The 21,414-nt window shown below is 40.3% G+C and overlaps 1 protein-coding gene across 1 annotated transcript in view; it reads left to right on the top strand.

Moving 5' to 3' along the window:
• Positions 1–4,032: 4,032 nt before the first annotated feature.
• The window catches only part of LOC129191266 (NADPH oxidase 4), a 26,779-nt gene continuing 9,397 nt past the window's right edge, over positions 4,033–21,414 (top strand). Inside the window, exons 1-11 of the mRNA XM_054794475.1 lie at positions 4,033–4,159; positions 4,347–4,442; positions 8,672–8,782; positions 10,938–11,022; positions 13,458–13,555; positions 14,249–14,276; positions 14,347–14,419; positions 16,772–16,852; positions 18,165–18,324; positions 20,292–20,456; positions 20,560–20,622. Coding sequence (XP_054650450.1) covers positions 4,100–4,159; positions 4,347–4,442; positions 8,672–8,782; positions 10,938–11,022; positions 13,458–13,555; positions 14,249–14,276; positions 14,347–14,419; positions 16,772–16,852; positions 18,165–18,324; positions 20,292–20,456; positions 20,560–20,622 — 1,020 coding nt within the window. The 5' untranslated portion in view covers positions 4,033–4,099. The remainder of the gene's footprint in view (positions 4,160–4,346; positions 4,443–8,671; positions 8,783–10,937; positions 11,023–13,457; positions 13,556–14,248; positions 14,277–14,346; positions 14,420–16,771; positions 16,853–18,164; positions 18,325–20,291; positions 20,457–20,559; positions 20,623–21,414) is intronic.

The raw sequence follows: 21,414 nt of genomic DNA, 5'->3' as shown, positions 1-21,414 counted from the left end.
CAAAAATAAACATAAACAAGAACTGAAAATATCAATGGCTTCCCGTGCCGCTAACATACCTTGGTATCGATACTATCAATATTTGAATTGATCCGCCAACCCGTAGTCTTAACCCTCGCTGACTCGCATATACTGTTCAATGTTATGCCTTCCCCAGACCAAGAATTCACTCATCGTGTTTATATAAGTGTCTGTAACAAACCTATTGATTAAGAATGTCTAGCGAGCCTCTGTCACGTGAGTGAATGTATGATTAATCATTTCAAATGAGCCGGCCCGCACTTTGCACACCACTGCTTTAAACACTTTAAATATACAGTACATAACTACAATTCCAAACATAATTCTGTCAAGTTTTAATCTCATTGAAGAAACCTTCTCATTTGGCCTGTCGTCCAGTTAAATGGACAGCTGTTTATTGAGCTATAGTTCTCCCTCACTGTGATAACATGCTTGATCCACTCCATGTCTGTCACCAGCAGTGGAGGATGTCTTTTATGCTGTGGACTGGAGCATGAAGTGAGGAGCAGGAGGAGGCTCTGTACTCACAGGAATGTAGGGAGGTGACATTACGTTGTTTATCTATAGCTTGTGAGGGAACCATGATTCAGCCAGGCTGTTATTTATCAATGATAAACTTATTGCTGTTGTTTGGTTGGCTCAGTGTAACGATGCGCCTAATGGATTGAATTGCTTTGCATTTGATGCAAGAAACACTTCAACTGATTTAAATGCAGGTTCATTTTTGAGTTTTGCTGTTTATAGATGCTTGCGTTACAGCAGTGGTGTCCAAAGTCCGGCCCGGGGACCATTTGCGTTCTGCAGCTTATCAACATTACAAAGGGCCGCCCTGAAAAGAACACAAGGAAAAAGTTGTTTGCTATGTAAATAAATAAATAAATAAATAAGGACCCCATTTGACCTTGATTTTGATGTTCAACAATACACAGTGTTGCAGAGGGGAAATGACAAATCATACCAGAAGCTTCAAATGATCATGTTTTGAGGAAAATTAACCATCTACAGTGGAACCTTTATGAGCATAATTAATTCTTTCCAGAAGGTCTGACTCTTTTTCCCATAAGAAATAATGTAAATCCAATTAATCCATTCCAGAAAGTCAAAAATGTTAACCCAAAACACGTTTTTATGCAGAACACAATTCTAAATGCATATAAATGATCAACGAAAGGGACGAATGAACATTTAAGGTTACCTTTACTTTCACTGAAGGCGTAATTCCTGACAACTGTCCCCAAAGGCACAATGTGGCGGCGACATCAACCACCACCGCCTTGCTGTTTTGACATGAGTTGTTTCTTGAATTCAATGGTGTTTCTCGCCTCAATACTGTAAGTCAAAGTGGAGCCAACGAAAGTCGCAAGTTCCAGCATTTTGATAAAGAAGGGGAGAAACACTAGTTAGTTCAAGAAATAATTCATGACAAACCAGTCAGGTGGTGTTTCGCTGCCACATCGTGTCTTTGGGAATAGTAGTCTTCAGTGAAGGTAAAAGTAACCTTAAATGTTCATTTAGCCCTTGCATTCGGAATTTATATGCATTTGGAATTATTTTATGCATGTCCATCTATTCTTCTAAAACTAAAAAAAAAAGTTTGTATTAATATTTTTGGGCGTCGAACGCTGATGACAACATAGACGGGTGATGTAACCTCTGGTTGCGGATGCCATTTTATTTGCTAGCCAATAGGATGCTAAAAGGAAGGACATTTTTTCTGATTAAAAAACATATTAAGAATATAGATGGACTCACAGTGTATTAATGACACAACAAGACGCACGCCCTATAGTACGCTAACAGGAGAATGCACGCAAACGGAGGCACCATTGTGGCGTAAATTTTCGACGTTAACCAAAAAACATTCTAACCAGGATGGACACTAACCGAGGTTCCATTACAAGAAAACATTACCCACATTACCTCCTCTTTTCCCTGTGCACCAACAGCTGCATCTCCACTCAACAGTCTGTCAAGCTTCTGAAGTTCGCGGTTGACACAACCCTCATTGGGTAGCTCACTGAGGGAGACGAGTCCGCCTACAGGTGGGAGACAGACTGTCTGGTGTTCTGGTGCAGGTTGAACACCCTGGAGCTCAACACTCTAGAGACTGTGGGGTTGATTGCCTCATAGCCTCACTCGTTCCGATCACCCTAACAGACTCTCCAGTGGCCACTGTTCCTGGGGACCATCATCACCCAGGACCTCAAGTGGGAGTTGGACATCAGCTGCCTCATCTAAGAAGTGCAGCAGAGGATTTACTTCCAGAAGCAGCTGAAGAGGTTCAGCCTGCCGATGAAGATGATGGTGCAATTTTACACCTTCATTGTTGAGTCCGTCCTCACCTCCTCCATCACCATATGGTTCACTGCAGCTACTGCCAAAGACAAGGCCTGAGTACAGCGTATCATCCGCTCTGCAGAGAAGTGACAGGTTGCAATCTCCCTTCCAGGACCTCCAGGACCTGCATGCCTCTAGGACTCTGAAGCGTGCAGGTAAGATTGTTGCCGACCCCTCCCAGCCTGGTCACAAACTTTTTCAATCACTCGCCTCTGTCAGGAGGCTTCGGTCTATCAGGACCAGAACCACACGCCGCAAGAACAGTTTGTTTCCGTCTGCCATCAGACTCATGAACAAGGCCCAGGACACCCACTGACCCCCCCACCCCTTCATCGACTATACATATGTTACATTAACATGTTCATTAATGCACATCGTCACTGTCACTGCTCATTTTCACCCTTAAATTGCACTTAGCTCTAAACCTGTGTAACTGTAAGTATCACAATATATCCACACCCAATATTCCTGTAAATAATGCTATAATTCTCTAGTTCTTGTTCTTCTTCAGTAGTTCTTTTGCTGCTGTTTTGCACTTCTACACTGTCATTTTTTATACTTTTTTTATATTTACATTTGTATCGTCTGCTTTTTTCTTGCTATACTTATTGTTGCACGAACCCACCACAACAAAGTGCTCGTATTGTGTGGGTTTGTCACCAGCAACAGTTCCTTTTATAAACGCTAGATGGCAATGACCACAAAGAATGATATATATTTTTTTATTATTTTTTTCTTCTGACTGGATTTGAAAATACCTGAACAAGAATATATAGTTAAGGATGTAGGAGACTATTTTGACACCACGCTTAATTTTGTAAAAATGGCTGCCGTAGTACCATCTAACTAGAGAAAAAAATGTTTTAGTAAAGACACAATAGCACCACTATTTGATTTAAAATAGATATACATACGTGTTCTACAATATAAACTAGTTATATAAAATATGGACTGCGATTGGCTGGCGACCAGTCTAGGGTGTACCCCGTCTGTCGCCCGAAGTCAGCTGGGATAGGCTCCAGCATGCCCCCGCGACCCCAATGAGCAAGAAGCGGTATAGAAAATGGATGGATGGATAGATAGATATAAAATATGGATGATTATGAAATAATTAACTTAATTACAAAAAAACTGTGCAGATAAAATAATTATGAACTTAATGTGCTCTCTTTGTGGATCGTAGCAAATATGTGTTCTTAAATGCAAATAGAAATCAAGTAATACATAACATTCAGTTTTCTGTGTCTCCTTGTTTCAGTAAACCTACCACAACAAATATGGGCCGTTCATGTTCGAGTACTTATTTTAATATAGTTTAAATATCAGGTACACATGTTAGAGAACCAGTTAATTCAACTCCAGTATTGATAATATCAACGTTGACTGGTGAGGAATGCAGACCAATCTGAGTGGGTCGACGGTACCCTCTAGTGGCCATATTATATATATTAGATATATTTATCTTGTGTTACATTGTTGATTGAATTTCATGTTCGTCTTTTTGCCAAAAGGCATTCTTACTCGACGCTTTGAAAGAAGACGTGATTGTAAATGTTTACGCTGAGGTGTGTGTACACAGGATGGAGGCAGTCTCTCACTCTCTCTCTCGCTCTCTCTCTCTCTCTTCCTCAGCCCCCTCTCTCTTTCTAATGTACATAAGTTAAAAGTTCCGGGTAGAGTTGGAGTCTGGACGTGTGCCTGCGCCTCAGCCATAGCCGGCACTTTGGCGACAACCTCGGGCATGATGGTCTTGTCAGCGCGCAGCTGGCTCGCCAATGAGGGAGGAAAACACTTGGTCCTGGTAAGTGGCAATTTCTGTCTACTTTTTCATTTCATACCATTTAAGAATTTGAATATTTAATCCGCGAGAAGGAACATGGACGCTCTGAAGAGGGACTATAAGCGGATGTTATGTTATGTTGAGTGCTAAACAATGTGTAGTCTCTCATAGATAGAGTGTGATAACCGTTTCGTGTATGTGTGTGTAGATGCTGTGGTTGGGCGCTAACACCTGGCTGTTTGTCAAAACCTTTCTGCTGTACTCCAGTGGACAGCAGTATCACTACCTCTACAAGATGCTTGGGGTACACACACACACTATCTGACACTTGATCTCAGCAAACTGCATCATCGTAGGTCAGACGCAGCCTCTAAAACAAGGGGTGTCCAAAGTGCCGCCTGGGGGCTGTTCGTGGCCTGCAGCTCATTTTTATTGGTCTGAGGCACATTTGAGTAAATACAGTTACTACGAAAGCAACAGCAAACATGAGGAAAAAAGCAAAAGGTGTCATGTAGAGAGAAGAAGTTGAAATGTTGACGCAAAGCTGACACACAAGCTGTTTTTCTTCACATTTTTTAAAGTTCATTTCACCCGAATATACGTAACTTTGTATGAATAGTGTGTATAAATATATTTGCCAACATGTACTACACCATAAATCTGCCTTTTTGTTTGTGTGTGTGTATATGAAACTGTCTGATGGCTGTTGGTAGGAAGGACCTCGGGTCCTGTTCATTCCAGTAATCCCTCATTTATCTCGATTAATTGGTTCCAGACCCGACCGTGCTAAGTGAATTAGGAAGTAGGATTCCTTATTTATAAATTGAATATTTATTAAATTAGAGCATAGGAAACCTGTTTACGATGTTCTAAATATGTTTTTTTTTACATTATTAGAGCCCTGTAGACATGAAGTAACACCCGCATAATCACCTTTAATAATAATAATGGATTAGATTTTATATTTTGCTTTTCAAGGTACCCACAGTGCTTCACAGTGAAGTGAACCCTTATTCATACACTCCTCAGTCACACACTTGTAGTGGTAATCTACATCTGTACCCACAGCTGCCCCAGAGTAGGCTGACGGAAAGGTGGCTGCCAATTCACGCCTCTCTGACCACCACCAAACATTGATTCACATGCATAAACCAGTGTGGGCAGCATTGGAGTCAAGCTGGGTGAAGGTGTCTTGCCCATGGACACAACAACAGTGACTGGGTGGAAGGAGTAAGGATCGAATCTTTCGGTTTCTGGACAACCTGCTCTACCTCCTGAGCCACTGCCGTCCAATGCACCCGTATTACCCAGTATAGTACACGTAATAAGAGTAAATAAGCCATTTAAGACATAAATAAGACTGTTCCAGTGCTAGAGGAGCTGAGTGTGGGACAGACAGGAAATGACGTCGGGTGTTCAGAGTTGAGTATTCGGTATTTGGTAACAGTATTAGGTATTTATTAGGTATTATTGTGCATGTTGTGAGATAATTCGAACCTACCATAAACGCCTGTTGTTCTGCCGATCAAGTATGTTTACATTATAGTAACATGACTGACACCTAGTGACCAGTGTAGAGTACACATATCATGTCTTGGAATGCGTCTTCTGAATGCCTTGTATTTGTATTTTAGTTTCTTTAGCCAACTTGAAAATGCTTGATTTAAGCAATAAACATGTAACATTTGCTTAAATACTGTATGCATGTTTTCGTCTAATAATAGGCCGTACTCAACCGAAACAAACGAAACATTGATGGTTTATTCATTAGTATATTTTGAAAAACCGTGAAAAAAATGTTTACACTGAACATTGAACTAACCATGCACGTGCACGTCTTCCTTTTTCGTCAATTGCATGGAATTCCCATCTGCAAAAGTTTCAATTTTCAGTCTTCATAAAGCTGTCATTACGTAAACTGGTCCCTAAATAACACCGTTTATCAGTTTTCAATGGAAAAGGGTGTTACATTAGGTCGATCTTTACAGTCCTATAGCGGTTCATTCATTTTCTAACACTTACCATGTTGAGAGTCGCAGGTGAGCTTGAGCCTATCCGAGCTGACTCAGGGTGAAAGCCGGAGCTGAGTCGAGATTCGAACCCAGAACCACCTGGCTGTGAGGCAGATGTGCTAACCACTCGATCCACCGGCTTTACTTTTGAACTTTAAAATCTTATTTTTTCCACACATTCTGATTCAGAGTGGTATCAAAGATGCTTGAGATACGTATAAGCGGTCACGTGGTACATGTTTTTTCCCCCGTCAGCACTCTTACCGTCACATGACACACTTTTTTAGTTTAATTCACACATTCAGCTCTTCACTGAAGCATGATTTGCGATGGATGGTTGTGTGTCACGCTTGCAGGTCGATTGAATCCATGTGTACAGTATCTTTGTGTACCCTGTTTGTGTGTGTGTGTCCATATCTCACACACATAAACACACACAGAGAAGTGGGAATTTGATGCTTTCTGGCCCATGTGAGTGTTGCTGTAATTGTTGTCACAAGTTCATGACAATGTGTGTTTTCTTGGTGTCAAAATCGCCACTGACATTGTCAGCGCACCAGTGATTCTGCTCAATGCGTTTGTTTAACTGAAATTTAATGCACATTCCACACGAGGCAACGCTAGCATTTCCTCCTCCTTTCTTCAAAGACATTTTTTCACCATGCATGTGCTTGATGATAGAACTTTTATGTTATTTCAGTACAGCCACGTCTCCCTTTGGGATCGTTTTAGTAAAGAAAATATCACATGTGATGTAAAAAAAAAAAAAAAAAAAAAAGCATTTTTATTATTCAAAGAGCAAGCCCTACCTGTTTTCTGACAGAAAAACAGTAACTTCAAACTGAAATCCTTGTTGGATTATAAACAAGGGTGGAAAAATAAGATGTGGCAGCAAGCAGCATGTGTGAGCTATTCATGTGCAGCCTGACCGGTGAGAAGCATGGGGGAGAGAGGGGCAAGCGTGGGCATGCCGCTGGCTTTGACTGAATGCCTTGACACAGGGCTTAAGTCTGTGTGTGTTTGTGTCCAAATTAGGTATTCAGTTATCTCAGTTTGAGGTTTAGCTTTAGTCTTTGCGAGAAAAAGAGTTCTCAGAATACAGACGTAACCAAGGGTTCATCTTCACTTTTAGTCCAAGCAGGCCACATTTCTTTACTTTGCACCAAATCACCACCCTCATCTGCTCCGTCTCTAATCTGTGCACCTGCATGAGCCACGCCAAATGTTTTGTTATCTGAGGGGCTCTAATCAGAAGAGACAGCGCCAGCAGTGCGCTCAGAAGTTGCAAAGAATGGCTTTAAACGTGCAGGATGATTGGAAGCCATGCCAAAGTACATTCAACGTTGGGCATGAAACAGCCCTAATTACTGATCGGAGGTTGGTTGTGGAGAGCCAGATTACACAACTGACATCCCTCGCGTGCCACTTGAGGTGAACTGCAGTGCAACCGCTCTGGTCGGGTGATGTACAAAAAACTGAAACTGATGTAAGATCATGATCATCAACAAAGCAGTAGAAGTAAAACAGTAATAAAGCAGAAGTGTTGTAGCAGTTTGTTCAAATAGTAGGACAGATACAGTGTGCAGGATTAATCAAAAAGTAATGAGCATTTGGTCGAGGTGGTTCATGGGTCAAGGAAAAGTGGACAAATGTACAGATCTATTGTCACAAATTCTGTCAGGATGGCTTTAATGGAACAACCCACATCCCGCTATCTTAGTTGCATCACCCGTCTGTGTCATTCTCCATGAACCAGGCAGTAGCCTGTCAACTGACCAACAGATGGACAAACACACATTTCACAAGCAGGTCTGGGCCCCATGACAAAAATCACACTATCCCCCTATAAAATAAATAATAAATGTAGAATAAAAAAAAAGGAAAAAAATGTCCACGACTGGGATGGAATTCATGCTATCTGCCTTACAAAGCAGCAGCTGTACCATTACACCACAAATCATTGTCAGTCATTGTGGCAACCAGTGTGATGTCTGATACGATTTCTGATACGAAACGATGTGCATGCTTTGCACATTTGCAGAGAATGCGGCCCCTTGCGCAAAATGGATGGCTCGTGAGGCTCTATGCACAACGCCTGTTCTGCGCGAAGAGAGGGGCAACCCTGTTCACGAGTGTTTTTTGTTAACATTTGGTGTGTTCTACTGAGTGGCATTCTAGTTATATACAGTATGGTCATTAAAGTCATCACATTGCTTAAACAACATGCAGACTTTTGCACAGTATGGTATAGTTTAGTTGAGCAAATTTAATCATGTACTTGTAGCATGAAGCTGTCATCGTCCGAGCAAAACTGACATATAAAAAGCGTGGTTTTTAAAAAGTCAACATTTAATTTGAAACATGAACAAAATGATGCCTTAGACGTGATGTCACACCTTAAGCGCTCAGTCACAGTAAAAAGTCAGATCCAGTGGTGTCACCTGTCTGTATACCATTTCACTGCACTATCTGAATGAGCCCCGTTTTAGGAACCAGCATAACTGTGTGTGTTTTCTTCCAGCTTGGACTGTGCATCAGCAGAGCCTCTGCCTCTGTGCTCAATCTGAACTGCAGTTTGGTGCTGTTGCCAATGTGTCGCTCCCTTCTCACGTTTGTCAGAGGAACACACACGGTAGGACGCCTTTACATTTGAATATACTGTATATATATTACTGTCATATGGACTGGCAGTGTGAAAGGCATGATTGGAACTGAACATTAAGTGCTTAACATACACTACAGACCTTGCAATCCAAGCTACCTCGGTGTTCCCAGAATCAGCCAGTGACGGGTGGCTGTTTTTTCCTTCAGAGTTGAACAGCTGCCACTGCAGAAGCAGTAGTAATTCTACATTTGATCAAATTTACATAAGATTTGTCAGATCAAAACACATAGATGTTTGGACTTGTCTGCATCCTTAATCATAAAGCGGTTCTATTTACGCTCGTTACATTTGGCCGAGCACTTTACAAGTACCAGCAATCGCTGGTGGAAGATAGTTACTAATGCTCCAAGTTAGTAGTAGAAATGAAAGTCAGGAGTATCGGTGACAGTGTATTGGAAGACAGACAGTTAAATGGATGTCTTGCTTCATTAATAATGGTATTGTGGCCAAGTCCGCTTCATCACATACCTCATATGTTGAAGAGGTCTGTCTTGACAATTTAGCGACATAGTCGCTATATTTAGCGAGTAGGCTAAACATGCATGGGTGTCCAAAGTTTGGCCCAGGGGCCATCTGTGGAACGTGGCTCATTGCAGAAATAAAATAAACAAAAATCCAGCAAAAGTGGAAAAATAGAGCAAAAAGGTATATTGTTAACTACAAAAAGCTAAAATGTTGACACTAATAACTAATACAAACACAAAGATTTGTCTTTAAACATATTTATAACATTGTTTTTCTATTATACATTGATTTTTAAAAATTATAAATATCAAAGGACAGCTGGACAGCCCTGACATAGACAAAGACAAATAGATAAGACAAAAATAATGAGCTGGCATTGTTCAACTCAAGCTTGAACTATTAATTATTAAACTACTGAAAAGCCAGCATTTCACAGACAGTATGAATTTCCTGTGAAAAAATACGACTCAAACGCTAATTCCACAACTTCTTTAGAGTGAAAGATGACATATTAAAGGAAATATTGCATTATTATTATTATTATTATTATTATTATTATTATTATTATTATTATTATTATTATTATTATTATTATTATCGTATCAGTGTTTTATTTGGCTTCAATAATTGTTGACAATAATATCTCTTAGTGTCAATTTGTGGGACAATAAACATTTCAATAAGCACCTGCATTGTTTTGTGACTCGGTTAAATAATGGCTTGGTTTGTCTAGTCCTATTTTTTCATTGTACTTTACTTCCAATTAATGTTAAAATCTTGTCTCGTCTCGTTCTTGTGCATTGTCTCGTGAGTTGGGTGTCTCTAGACACCCCCACTAATTTGCTTTGACACAATGGTTAATGTTGATGTTTCTTCAGAAAGCTTAGCACAGAGGTGTCCAACCAATAGCTCGCGAGTTGATTTTGCGTGGCTCACCAAAGGGTCAAAGAATATTTGCTTCAACTGTTAGTATTTTTATTTGATGGTTTTACTGTTCAGTTCAGAAATTATGCCTCCATTTAATGACAAATTACCACAAATAGCATAAAGACGTTTGGCCACACTGTTTAAGTGAAGATCTGCTTTGTAAATAAAGTACATTTTAAATGTTGCCGGTCACCTCTTCTTTCTTTTTGTCAAAAGTACTGCAGCTCTAATGTGATGAAAGTTGGAGACCAGTGTCCTACATTAGATTGGTTTTAACATCATAAGTGCACAAAACGTATCAAAGTGGCTCCCTGCATCTTTCCCTTTTTCTGTATGTGACCCTTGCTGGGAAAAAAATGGACACATGTGGCTGAGGCAAAGGTCTGCACTTTTACTGACTCTCATTCTCGCTAGGACACCTGGCTCTTAATCTGCAATTTTGTTCATTCCAAATCTGTTTGATGAGGAGGAGGTCCAGACCAAACTAATCCAAGCATGCCTTTATGGACTCTGCTTTGTGCACGCGGGCAGTCATGCTGGAACAGAAAAGGGCCTTACCCCACAAACTGTTCCCACCGAGTTGGAACAAAAATGTCTGTGTTCGGTAGCCCACCCCCTGATTAATGAACTGTTTGATTTAGAGAGGTGTCACAATACGTGTGTTTAGAGTACACATTTCATGTATTGTTGCTGACACTGCCTGTGTGTCATTCAACCCCCACTCTTGAAGGTGTCAAGCAGAAGGACACGGCGGCTGCTGGACAAAAGCAAGACATTCCATGTGGCCTGTGGGGTTGCCATCTGTATCTTCTCCGGTAAATGCAAAAAACCCCAAACACGCAAACAATAAATGATAGCTATTATTGTGTGTGCATGTGCATTTGTGTGTGGATAACTGGATCCATGCTGGCTCAGCATTCCTGCAGTACCAGCGGCATGTGTTCTCAGTTTTCAGCATGCGTGTGTGAGTGTGGGTGTGTGTGTTCGTATGTCTAGGCTCATCCCATGACATCACTGGAGCGTCTCGCAGCTTTGTTGGTTGACTAGATTTTTGAGTCATGAGGTACCCTGATCCACCTGTGTTTTTATAGTATCACAGTACATTTTGTTTAAAAAAAGATGACAAGCAACCCACTGTTGTGTGTTTCTCCTCCTTTGTGAACTAATCATACCCTTTTCTCCTACATAAAGTCTGTCAAGCAGGGCTGAACGCTAAGGCCATCAGGGTACCATGCTCTCAACAGTCTCGTTGTGAAATGCATCACGTTTTTAAAGGGGGCGGGATGGCTCAGGTCTCAGGTGGTAGAGTGGTATTGCCTCAACCTGAAGGTTGCTGGTTCGACCCTCCTGCTGTGTCGTGTGTAGGTAAATGTGGTGACCGTGTCGAAGCGCTTTGAGTACCTTGGAGGCAGAAAGGTGCTCTACAAGTGAAAGTCCATTTACCATTTAACAGAATTTCTTTCTTCTGTCACCTTTTCCATGTGCCATTTGTGCTGCTTAACTTTCCACTGTTTAAACATCACATCCTGAGGCAGAACAGTTATATTGCATTAGAGAAAATCAAACAACCGGGTTTGCCCAGTCAAACTAGACCTCGTCTGACTGAAATTGCTATTGGACCTTTTAAATAAGGCAGAAGCCAGTTTTAGAATTCCAGTAATCTGCGCCAAGGGGTGTCCAAACCTTTTCCACCGAAGGCCACAGGCTGAAAAATGAAACGTTGCAAGGGCCACGTTGATATTTTGTGGGGGTGTCACAAGATCTCATGTCACAAGCGCTTGCGAGATTAAAACGTGACAAGATTCCTTGATCAGAAAAAACTGTCTTGCGGGCACTAGGCCTGGGGCAATAATAAATCAATGAGTTAATCATACAAAGAATGAAAATGATCTTGATAATTTTGCCGACCTTCATGTATTACCATGTATTACCATTACCATACCACTTTAGCTCCTTTGTTCCATAGAACAACGACATGAACGGAGTGAGTCCTTTTGTCAGTCATACAGTCTCTTTGTTTTGGTGGGTAGAGGCGGGGCCGGTAGCGTACACACAGAGTACAGAAGAGTTTAACTTTATTCTTGTAAAATTACATTTAAATTACAGTTCTGCTGTTGTTGTTTTGTGTGTTTTTGAAAATTTCAAACTATTTAAACTTTTCTATTTCAAATTTTCTTCTGGTAATTTTGACTTTATTCCTATAATACTTTGACTTTATTCTCGTAACATTATAACATTTTCCACAACCTACTTTTCCACAAATTGCAACTTTAGTCGTCCTAGTGTTTGTTTCTCGTAATGTTACGACTTTATTCTGCCAAAATTACGACAGCTGCGTAGAAGTGCTTCTATTATCATTTCTACCCGCTAAAGCCATTTAGTCCATAACAAAATTAAGGAATCCTGCTCACAAATGTTTGTTTTATTATCCATGCCTTTTTTTTTACATGCCTCGTGCATTGTTTTCAGTAAAATGGATTTTTAAGTAGTTTTTCTCAGCCATTTTTTTTTCAGTGAGTTGATTGGAAAGGGATATGCAAACCACTTAACGGACTTCCAGGAAGTAAATGTTTTCATTTTGGTGCAGATCTGGTTAAAGTTGTGGATCTGGTATTTTTTATTTTTATTTTAGCGCCTTATTGGGCATTTGCATGCTTGATATTTGAAAACAATAGACACCAAAGAACAAACATCTGCTGTTCACCATGACATCATCTATAAATCTTCTGTCGCCATTCCCTACACTTCATCAATTGCACACACACACGCACACACACGCACACACACACGCACACACACGCACATACACGCTTTCTTCAAGGCAAAGTTCTTGCATTCTGCTAGAAGAATTCCAAAGTTGTGAGACAAAAGACAATGAGGAAGGGGGAAATGTGAGCGAGGAGACATGGACTGAGAGAAGAAAGAGTGTGGGTTAGGAAAAGGGGGGTCGTGGGAGTGGGAGAGGATGTGTGTGTGTGAGAAAAAGGACCCTTGTGTCTTATGATTACACCCTCTAATACCATCAGCTGTTGAACACTACATGGTTGGCCGATGATGTCAGGGAGTATGCGTGTGTTTGTGATTGTGTACAAGTGAGTCAGGAAGAAGTTTTGCTGACTTTCCAGTAAACGGACAAAGGAGAGTGTGTTTGAGTGTGTGCTATCTTCAGATGTGTATATTTGTGAAGTCTTTAGGTGCCTGCAGATGCTTGTGTGCTGTTGCATAATGTTATGTCCTCTTGATCTTGCAGTTATTCACGTTTCTGCCCACCTGGTGAATGTTGTCAACTTCAGTGGCAGCTACTCAGAAGACTTTCCTGCTCTTAACTTTGCTCGCTACAAAGGAGAGGTGAGAAACCTTCCAAAAACATGCAAGCTAGGTTAATTGTCTAATTTGTCCATAGGAAGGAATGTGAGTGTGAATATATGTCTATATGTGTCTATATGTGCCCTGCGATTGGCTGGCGACTAGTCCACGGTGTACCCTGCCTGTCGCCCGAAGTCACCTGGAATAGGTTTTTTGTCTAAAGCACATATAACTGTCATGGTCCATAATCCCAAATCATTATCTTTAACGAAGATGCTTTTTATTCAACATATCTGACTACATCATTGAATCAACACCTCTTGCAATGGATTACATTGGAACCTCTGTGACACCTTCTGTACCAGGATGCCTGTCAACCACCATTTTATTTGAATTTAGAAAATGCTTCCCGGTAATTGTCATACAAGTATAAGGATAAGTTCACCACTGTTTGTTGGAATACATCGCATCTAGAATGACATTCAGTAAACCTAAATTCAGTACCAACTTATACAGCTACAATGAATGAAAAAGCAATGAGCAACTATGTTGCTCGGCCATTTTGGCATTCAAATGTTTATAAGTACTGCATGTTGTTATGAGCTGGTAGGACGTGTTCTTCGTTTAGAACAAATCCCATACAGGAAAAGACAACACTCTCTTAGGCGTTAAGAACACATTTCTTGTTGGTGAATGTTATAATAAGTACATTATTCGTGTTTTATGTCTCCACAGGACCCAAAGCTAATCATTCTAACCACAGGTAAGACAGAAGACTATAAAACTCAGATACATTTTACAGACGTCTGACTGGTTTTCCGATTTATTTTCAGTTCCAGGAGTCACCGGTGTTCTGTTGGTTCTCATCCTTTTCCTGATGTTCACATCCTCCTCCTACTGTGTACGGTAGGTGCTCATCACAGATAGACCCTCTTTTTTGCGTAAAAGTCTTCATCTGAACTAGACACAAAAAGCCACATTGGAATAATTGAGCACCATGTGGCGGTCGAGTAAATGGTTGATCTTAATGCATGCATGTCTTATCTTTGTCTCTGTGCTCTGTGTGGGTCTGTCACCACTTCGTGTCTTTGTTGTATTGCTGGTGATGAGTCATGCTGTGTGCGAGCGCAAAAAGAGAAACGGAAGATGAAGACGATAAGGAGAACATGCTAACAGAGCATATCTCTGCTGAGTGTTCCACTCATGGTGCTGTCATGACTCAGGTCATAGTGGGTCACTCCCCGTGTGTGTGGCGTGTAAGTATGTTCTCCTCAGCAAATGAAGAGAGGTTAAGAGGAATTTCCAGACCACTTAAGGCTAGAGATAAGGGCTTGACTGACGAGCTTTGAGTTGTGGGATGCAAGTATGTGGAATTATCCACATGATCACATGAAGACAAAGCCAAAGCCAGCAATTTCAGAAAGAAGGTAAGCAAATGAGGAGGAACATGATAACATGATAACTGCATGCATACAAATACGTCTTCAATGAAAACTAAATATCAAAATTGCAGTAAAGAATACCACAAAATCAGACATTTCAATTATAACCGTGCAATGAGTTTGCTTGTCCCTTGCCACATCGTGGCATAACTCATCATAAACTGAGAACGCCACCGACTGGTGCGGCATGCATATTACAGTGTTTTTCCATCATTTTTGTGGAACCATTTCAGTTTTGAGAGCTTAAAAACTCAAAGTTAATATACCCTCTAGGTTAGGGGTGCTCTCACTTTTTCAGCCTGCGAGCTACTTTTAAAATGACCAAGTCCCAAAGATCTACCTCCTACTGTAAATATAGAAAATATACATTGACTGTCTTTATAAATATGAGTATGTATATCAGGGTGCATGTACTTTTTCAGCATGCAAGTTATAAGTCGACATGATCTACCTCTTACTATAAAACATATACAGTATATAAAATCTAACCGGTAAACTTTTAAACTACGATGCTAAATACTAATGATTAATATTCCCCATTAACGGTTTCAAAGTTTACAGGCAATCAAAGTAGTTTATATGGCAGTAAAGATAATTACACATAATTCCTCAATAGTTGTGTACATAAGTATGTAATATGTCAGTCAGAGTAGCTACGCACTGTAGCATTCATTAGACACACACTTCGAGTGTTACGTCCAGTTAGCATTTGCTATCAATATCAAACATTACACGTATACAAGAAATGAAAATGATTATGCAAAAGGCAATGCAGCCGAAGTCAAGGCAACATATTAAAAGGCTTTCAGCCGTGGGCCCGTTTTCCAATTCATCATGAAATAATAGTTTAAGAAAAGGAAGAGCTGAAAAACATGAATTTCTACAGTGGAGTTCATGAAGCAAAGCCCTCAAACAATATACTTTTTTTCTACTTAACTAGCCGCTACAAGTGAACACATAACTTTTACTATGGATATATGCATCATACCGCTCAGTCAGTCCATAATCGGAAGATGAAAGTTGCATCTCTGTGTGTACTTTGGGATATCTGTCCACCATTGCCGCGGGGGAGCAAGAGCGAATCAGGAGGGGAGCTTAATGTCAGCTGACTGATGTCATATGACGATCGGCCCAAATTACCTTCGCGATCCACCGGTAGCTTGCGATCTATGTAATGGACACTCCTGCTATAGATAATGTAAAAATGTGTTCAGGCTTGTAAATAAATGAGAATTACAAATACAAATATGTTGAAATGCTGACTGACCCAGAGTGCGGTATCTACGGCAGCGGCCTGTATAGTTCCTGTAACCCTAATGACTGTATAACTTGTATAGAATAAAATCTTCTGCTTCTTACTTATGATGAAAGTTAACCTAACTGTACATTAATATTGAGTAGAACACCCATGCTGAGTCTGCGTGTAAATGCATTGCACCAATTGCGCTAAAAAGCAAAGATGAAAGAACAAAGGTCAAAGCTTCTAAAGAAGTTGAATTGAAAGAGGCGGCTCAAGAGTTTGGCAATGTTCATTGTGCGCTGCGTTTATGGGCCAGGGGGTCGTTGTGTGTAATGACCCCTCTAATATTGACCTCTGATGTCCTGCTTACTCAGAGCTCTGAGCTGGGAGTCTGTGCGTCTGTTCATGAACAAACTGAACTCGCTTTCTTCCTTTGTTGCTCTTCCCCCCACTTCACTGTCTCTCATTCATCTTTTTTTTTTCCATGCCGCTAAATCTTGTTTACAGCTCTCTTGAAATCTAGCACTTGTCTGTCTAGGGAGCTCATCTAATATGTTCTTATTTTGATTATTTCAGAATATACAACTATGAGATTTTCTGGTATACACACAACCTTTTCATCGTCTTCTACATCATCCTGATGGTGCACATGGCGGGGTAAGTGTCTGCTCTGTTCTCTGACCACCGGTGGGTGGTGCGTTTTATCAGCAGTCATTGTTTTCTGTACATACGACACATAGATATGAGTTTCTGTCACTGGAAAACATTAAATTGCATGGCAACATCACCCAAGTGAAAGTGCTTGTTTTTTTTTATACACACACGTCGCCTGTTTCTCTTAAATCCAACTTACAATCAGCAGTAGTACCAAGATGAGCTTGTATTTGTATCTAGTCCTGTATTTACAACCTATAAATGTATGTAATGTTTGAGTTTGTTTGCAAGTCAGTGATTTGTCTGTACAATCATACATACGTGCATGAATTTCTAGTTTGGACTGTATATCCATTTTGTCCCGGGTCCACATATTTTGAGCCATATTTTGTAAATAACTTGTATTTATGTTGTTATTAATTGGTTCCCAATTGTCCATGCAAAACTAAATCATACAGTACAAGAATTGAAACAAAGACGTTTAATTCGGAGAAGTTCTAATTTTACATGCAGAAAACAATGCAAAATACATATAAATGATGAATGAAAAGGAATAAATGAACACTTAACATCACTTTTACTTTGATTGAAGACTTTTTTTGGTGAAGACCAGAGAGCAGGGGAGGAGAGAGCTATACGGATGGTATCCTTGGTACTTTGCTACGGGTTATTCCTTGAATTGTGCTCGCGCTTGCAAGTTTCTTCGGGCCCCACGGTGGCTTATTTTGCAGCCATACTCAATAAAAAAAAGGTTGTTTGCAAACAACTACAGATTCAGGGGTCAACGGAGCTGGAGGACAATGACTTCCGGGTGGGAGTTGAGAGCACGTTTTGTAATGGACTCACGCAGTGAATTAAGAACGTGACAAGACGCGTCACCGGCACGTTGGACGCTCTAGCCCGCGGAATGATACATGGGTAAATGGACTAGTTTGTATAATATTGTTGTTTGAGTTTGCCAAATGGCTACCGTAGTATTGTATAAACTAAGTATCGTGAGCTGTGGTGTTGGGTGTGTGCTCCAAGATGGCTGAATAAACAAGCAATGCTGGGAAGTCTGTCCGCATCTTTAGTAATACCACAAGATCCAAAGTACCAGAGGGTAAAATACAACAGTTTGTTGTGCAATTTTGCACAAAAACCATGACAGTGTACGAGAACCAAGGCCAAATTTTGTCAAAAAATGTCGTCGAAAACTGGGGTGTTCAAAAACCAAGGTTCCACTACACTAATTTTGCTGCCAAAACGGCACAGCTTCTTTCAACGTAATTGTCTTTCTGTAACTGATCATCATCTATCTCAATGTTCCAAAAAGAGGAGCATTAAAATATCAGACCAACATAGAGGCCCACCCCCCTGGCTGCTTACGAGCCAATCAGAGTAGCGCGGAGCAACAAGGGGAGGAGCTGGAGCAACGTGAAGAAGAGGAGAGGCAATGCAGGGAGGAGGCTCACTTCCAGCCCCACTATCCCCAGGTGTGTGTGTAAAACATCGTCTTTGCATGTGTGTTGCTGTGTATTTTGTTGGGTCCTGTTTATTAGAGGAGTGCGGCTGTTTGGGAGGGGCAGTCATCCTCTTTTTTTTTTTTTAACATCAAGGTCTGTTCTGTGCATGTACTTCCCTCTGTGTGTGATTATGTGTTTGCACATGGTCGTTAAACTACAAGGTGGTTCCATAAAATCCCTCTTAAAGCCATTAGTGCTCCGCAGGCTTGAGAGGAGCTGTGGGCAATTAGTCTGCAACAGGTACCTGCCAAAAAAAGAGAATAGGTAACAGACACACATTGTTTCAGCATAGGTCATCGACACCTCGTGGGCTTGGGTGTTTCATTCAGAGGTCACGTTTGTCATTGTAATTAAATATAGACAGCAGCTGGTTTGCTGCAACATAGCCGTCATCAGCTAATCCAACATTTAATTGTTGATATTTATACTCTCCTGATGGTGGGGGTATTCTGCGAAAGTGGCTCAACCGACCCAGGCTTTGTACTCAAGATGCAACTCAACAAAACCTAGATTCCCCAATGAAAGTATTGGGGAATCTATAATATTATAATATTGGTATTGCATGGTATTGGTTCTCAATTAACTTTGCCAAGTCCGTTTCTCGGCTTTGTGCTCAGGACGCGTACACATAAAAGGGGGGCGTTTGACGTCATATTATTCTACTTCCGCGCAAAAATGAAGCGATCCCAGTTTCCACAAGATGAGCCAGTAATTATTATGTAGCGTTATGAGGAGTTAAATAAATTATTACTGCCAAAAGCAACACTGTCACCACCAACAGAGTGAGGGAGCGTGTAAATTCGCAAGTTAACACTGATTATTATACTAACTATACCCTACTAGTCTTTTCATTTATCAACGCTCAACGTTTTTCATCTTTGAAATATGTCGGTATTGTTTTCAAATGCTGTATCTCGTTGTGACCAGTACACGGCAGGGTTGATGTGTTATGTGGCGACCTTTTTAATTTGTGACAGGTTTTTCCTTGTTAGAATAAGCAATTGTTTTCTTCCAGTCGATTGATGCCTCAGAGTGTTCATTCCTCCAGCAAATATTTTAATATAAGAAGACTAACAGGCTGAGTACTCATGCGAGGACTGCCGTGACATATACGTCTGCTAACAGTGGCCTAATTATTTCATATTGCAATTTATTCTTGGTGCTTGGCTCAAAATGAGCACATCTACATGTTCTCTTGTCTGAAAATCTGTCTTGCTTATAGATGGATAATATCATCAGGGAATGCTAGCGACGCAATCTTTTTTTCAGTTCTTTTTTTCTCTTTTTTCCCTCAGGGCATCTTTCGGTTTTCAATCAACGGTGACGCCATCTCCAAATGTGTTAAACAGTGAAACAGTGGCACTTTCATAGCCCATTTTAAGCTGATAGCCCGGACATAACCTGGCCCGGACCAGGTTATGAGTTTTAGCCTAAGTTACCATGCTGATACAGCTACTTTAAAAGAGAGCTACCTTTGCGGAACAGGCAAGTCCGACCTTCCACTCAAGACAGCTCGCTAACTCACCCAGACTCTATTCACTGTCACTGTAGGATTTCTAAATCAATTCGTTCTGCCTTCTAACTGAAGGTAGCTTAGCAGGTTTTTAAAAAAAATATGTTTTTCTTCGTTTTTGTGAAGCTGCTGCACCTCCCCTGAATTCTTCACACTTCTGTATACTAAACCATTGTAGAAAACCACTGAATATACACACCACCAAGCAAAAATAAAGTATAAACAACACAGCGTTGACTTCTAGTCCTGGTCATCTCAACCTTTTGCATGGCCACTTGTTCATAGGCAGAATTTGTAGGGCAGAATCATTTCCACTGCAAGGAGCAATGGTAGTCAGTCCATAGAGGGGCTTTGTGGTTAAGCGCTGTGTCCCACAGACATTCAATAATAAAATGATTGTCGATTTCTGTGTGCACTTGCATAGACATGGATCTGGGTGTCCGGTCCTCTGTGTTTCTACTGTGCGGAGCGTCTCTACCGCTACATCAGAAGCAGCAAACCCGTTACCATAACGACTGTCATCAGGCACCCGTGTGATGTCATTGAGTTGGGGATGTTGAAGAAGAACTTTAAAGCTCGTCCTGGGCAAGTAAGTGTGTGTGTTTGGTTGCGTCTCATATGTGCTCCAGTCCCAAATCATTAACATCTGACGATGTTTGTTTTTTTTTTTTGTCTCTTCATCGTATCTCCAGTATGTTGTTCTCAACTGTCCCAGTGTGTCTTCTTTTGAGAACCATCCTTTCACACTAACGGCGGTAAGTGAGCACAAAACATTACAGATCCTTACAACACATTCCTGACATGCAACGTACATATAGTATCCATATAGCAGGGGTGTCCAAACTTTTTCCTGCGAGGGCCACCTCCTGAAAAATGAAAGGATGCAAGGGCCGCTTTGATATTTACTAAAACAACACATAGAGATATGCTAAGAAGCTATATACAGTTTGTAGCTCAAGAAAAAAATGCATTTCACCTTTGTAATACAGGTGAAATGCTACTAAAAATGACGTGTTTTCCATAATAATACGAGTTTATACTTTCAAAATTACCGATTTTGTTCTTCATTCGATTTCTTAATATTTTGACTATATTGTCATAAAATTACAGCTGTTTTTTTTTTTCCATTTCTGCTGTTTCTTTTTTTAATTTTCCAACTATTTAATTTCAGCTTTCCTCTTGTAAATTTTCTTCCCGTAGTAATAACTTTATGTCTTTTAAAACAATAATGTATTTTTTCTTTATTTCAACATTGTTACCAAAATGATATTTTTTCCTCATTTTACAAGTTTATTCTCATAAAATTGCAACTTTTTCAATAATTTTCAAAATATTTTAACTTTCTTTCTAATATTTTGACTTTATTCTCATGTTACAAATGTCCAAAAATTACAACTTTAGTCATTGTTTTTGGCTTAAAAAAAAAATTGAACTTTTTTCTTTAATATTTCAACTTCATGCGAGTAAAATGACATTTTTCCTCATACTATTACTTTATTCTTGTGAAATTATGGCTTTTTTCCCTTGCTAGATTACAACTCTTCTCT

The sequence above is a fragment of the Dunckerocampus dactyliophorus genome, chromosome 12, assembly GCF_027744805.1.
Source record: "Dunckerocampus dactyliophorus isolate RoL2022-P2 chromosome 12, RoL_Ddac_1.1, whole genome shotgun sequence".
NCBI lineage: Eukaryota > Metazoa > Chordata > Actinopteri > Syngnathiformes > Syngnathidae > Dunckerocampus > Dunckerocampus dactyliophorus.
The sequence above is the reverse complement of the archived record's forward strand: the minus strand, read 5'-3'. Positions and strand labels throughout refer to the sequence as shown.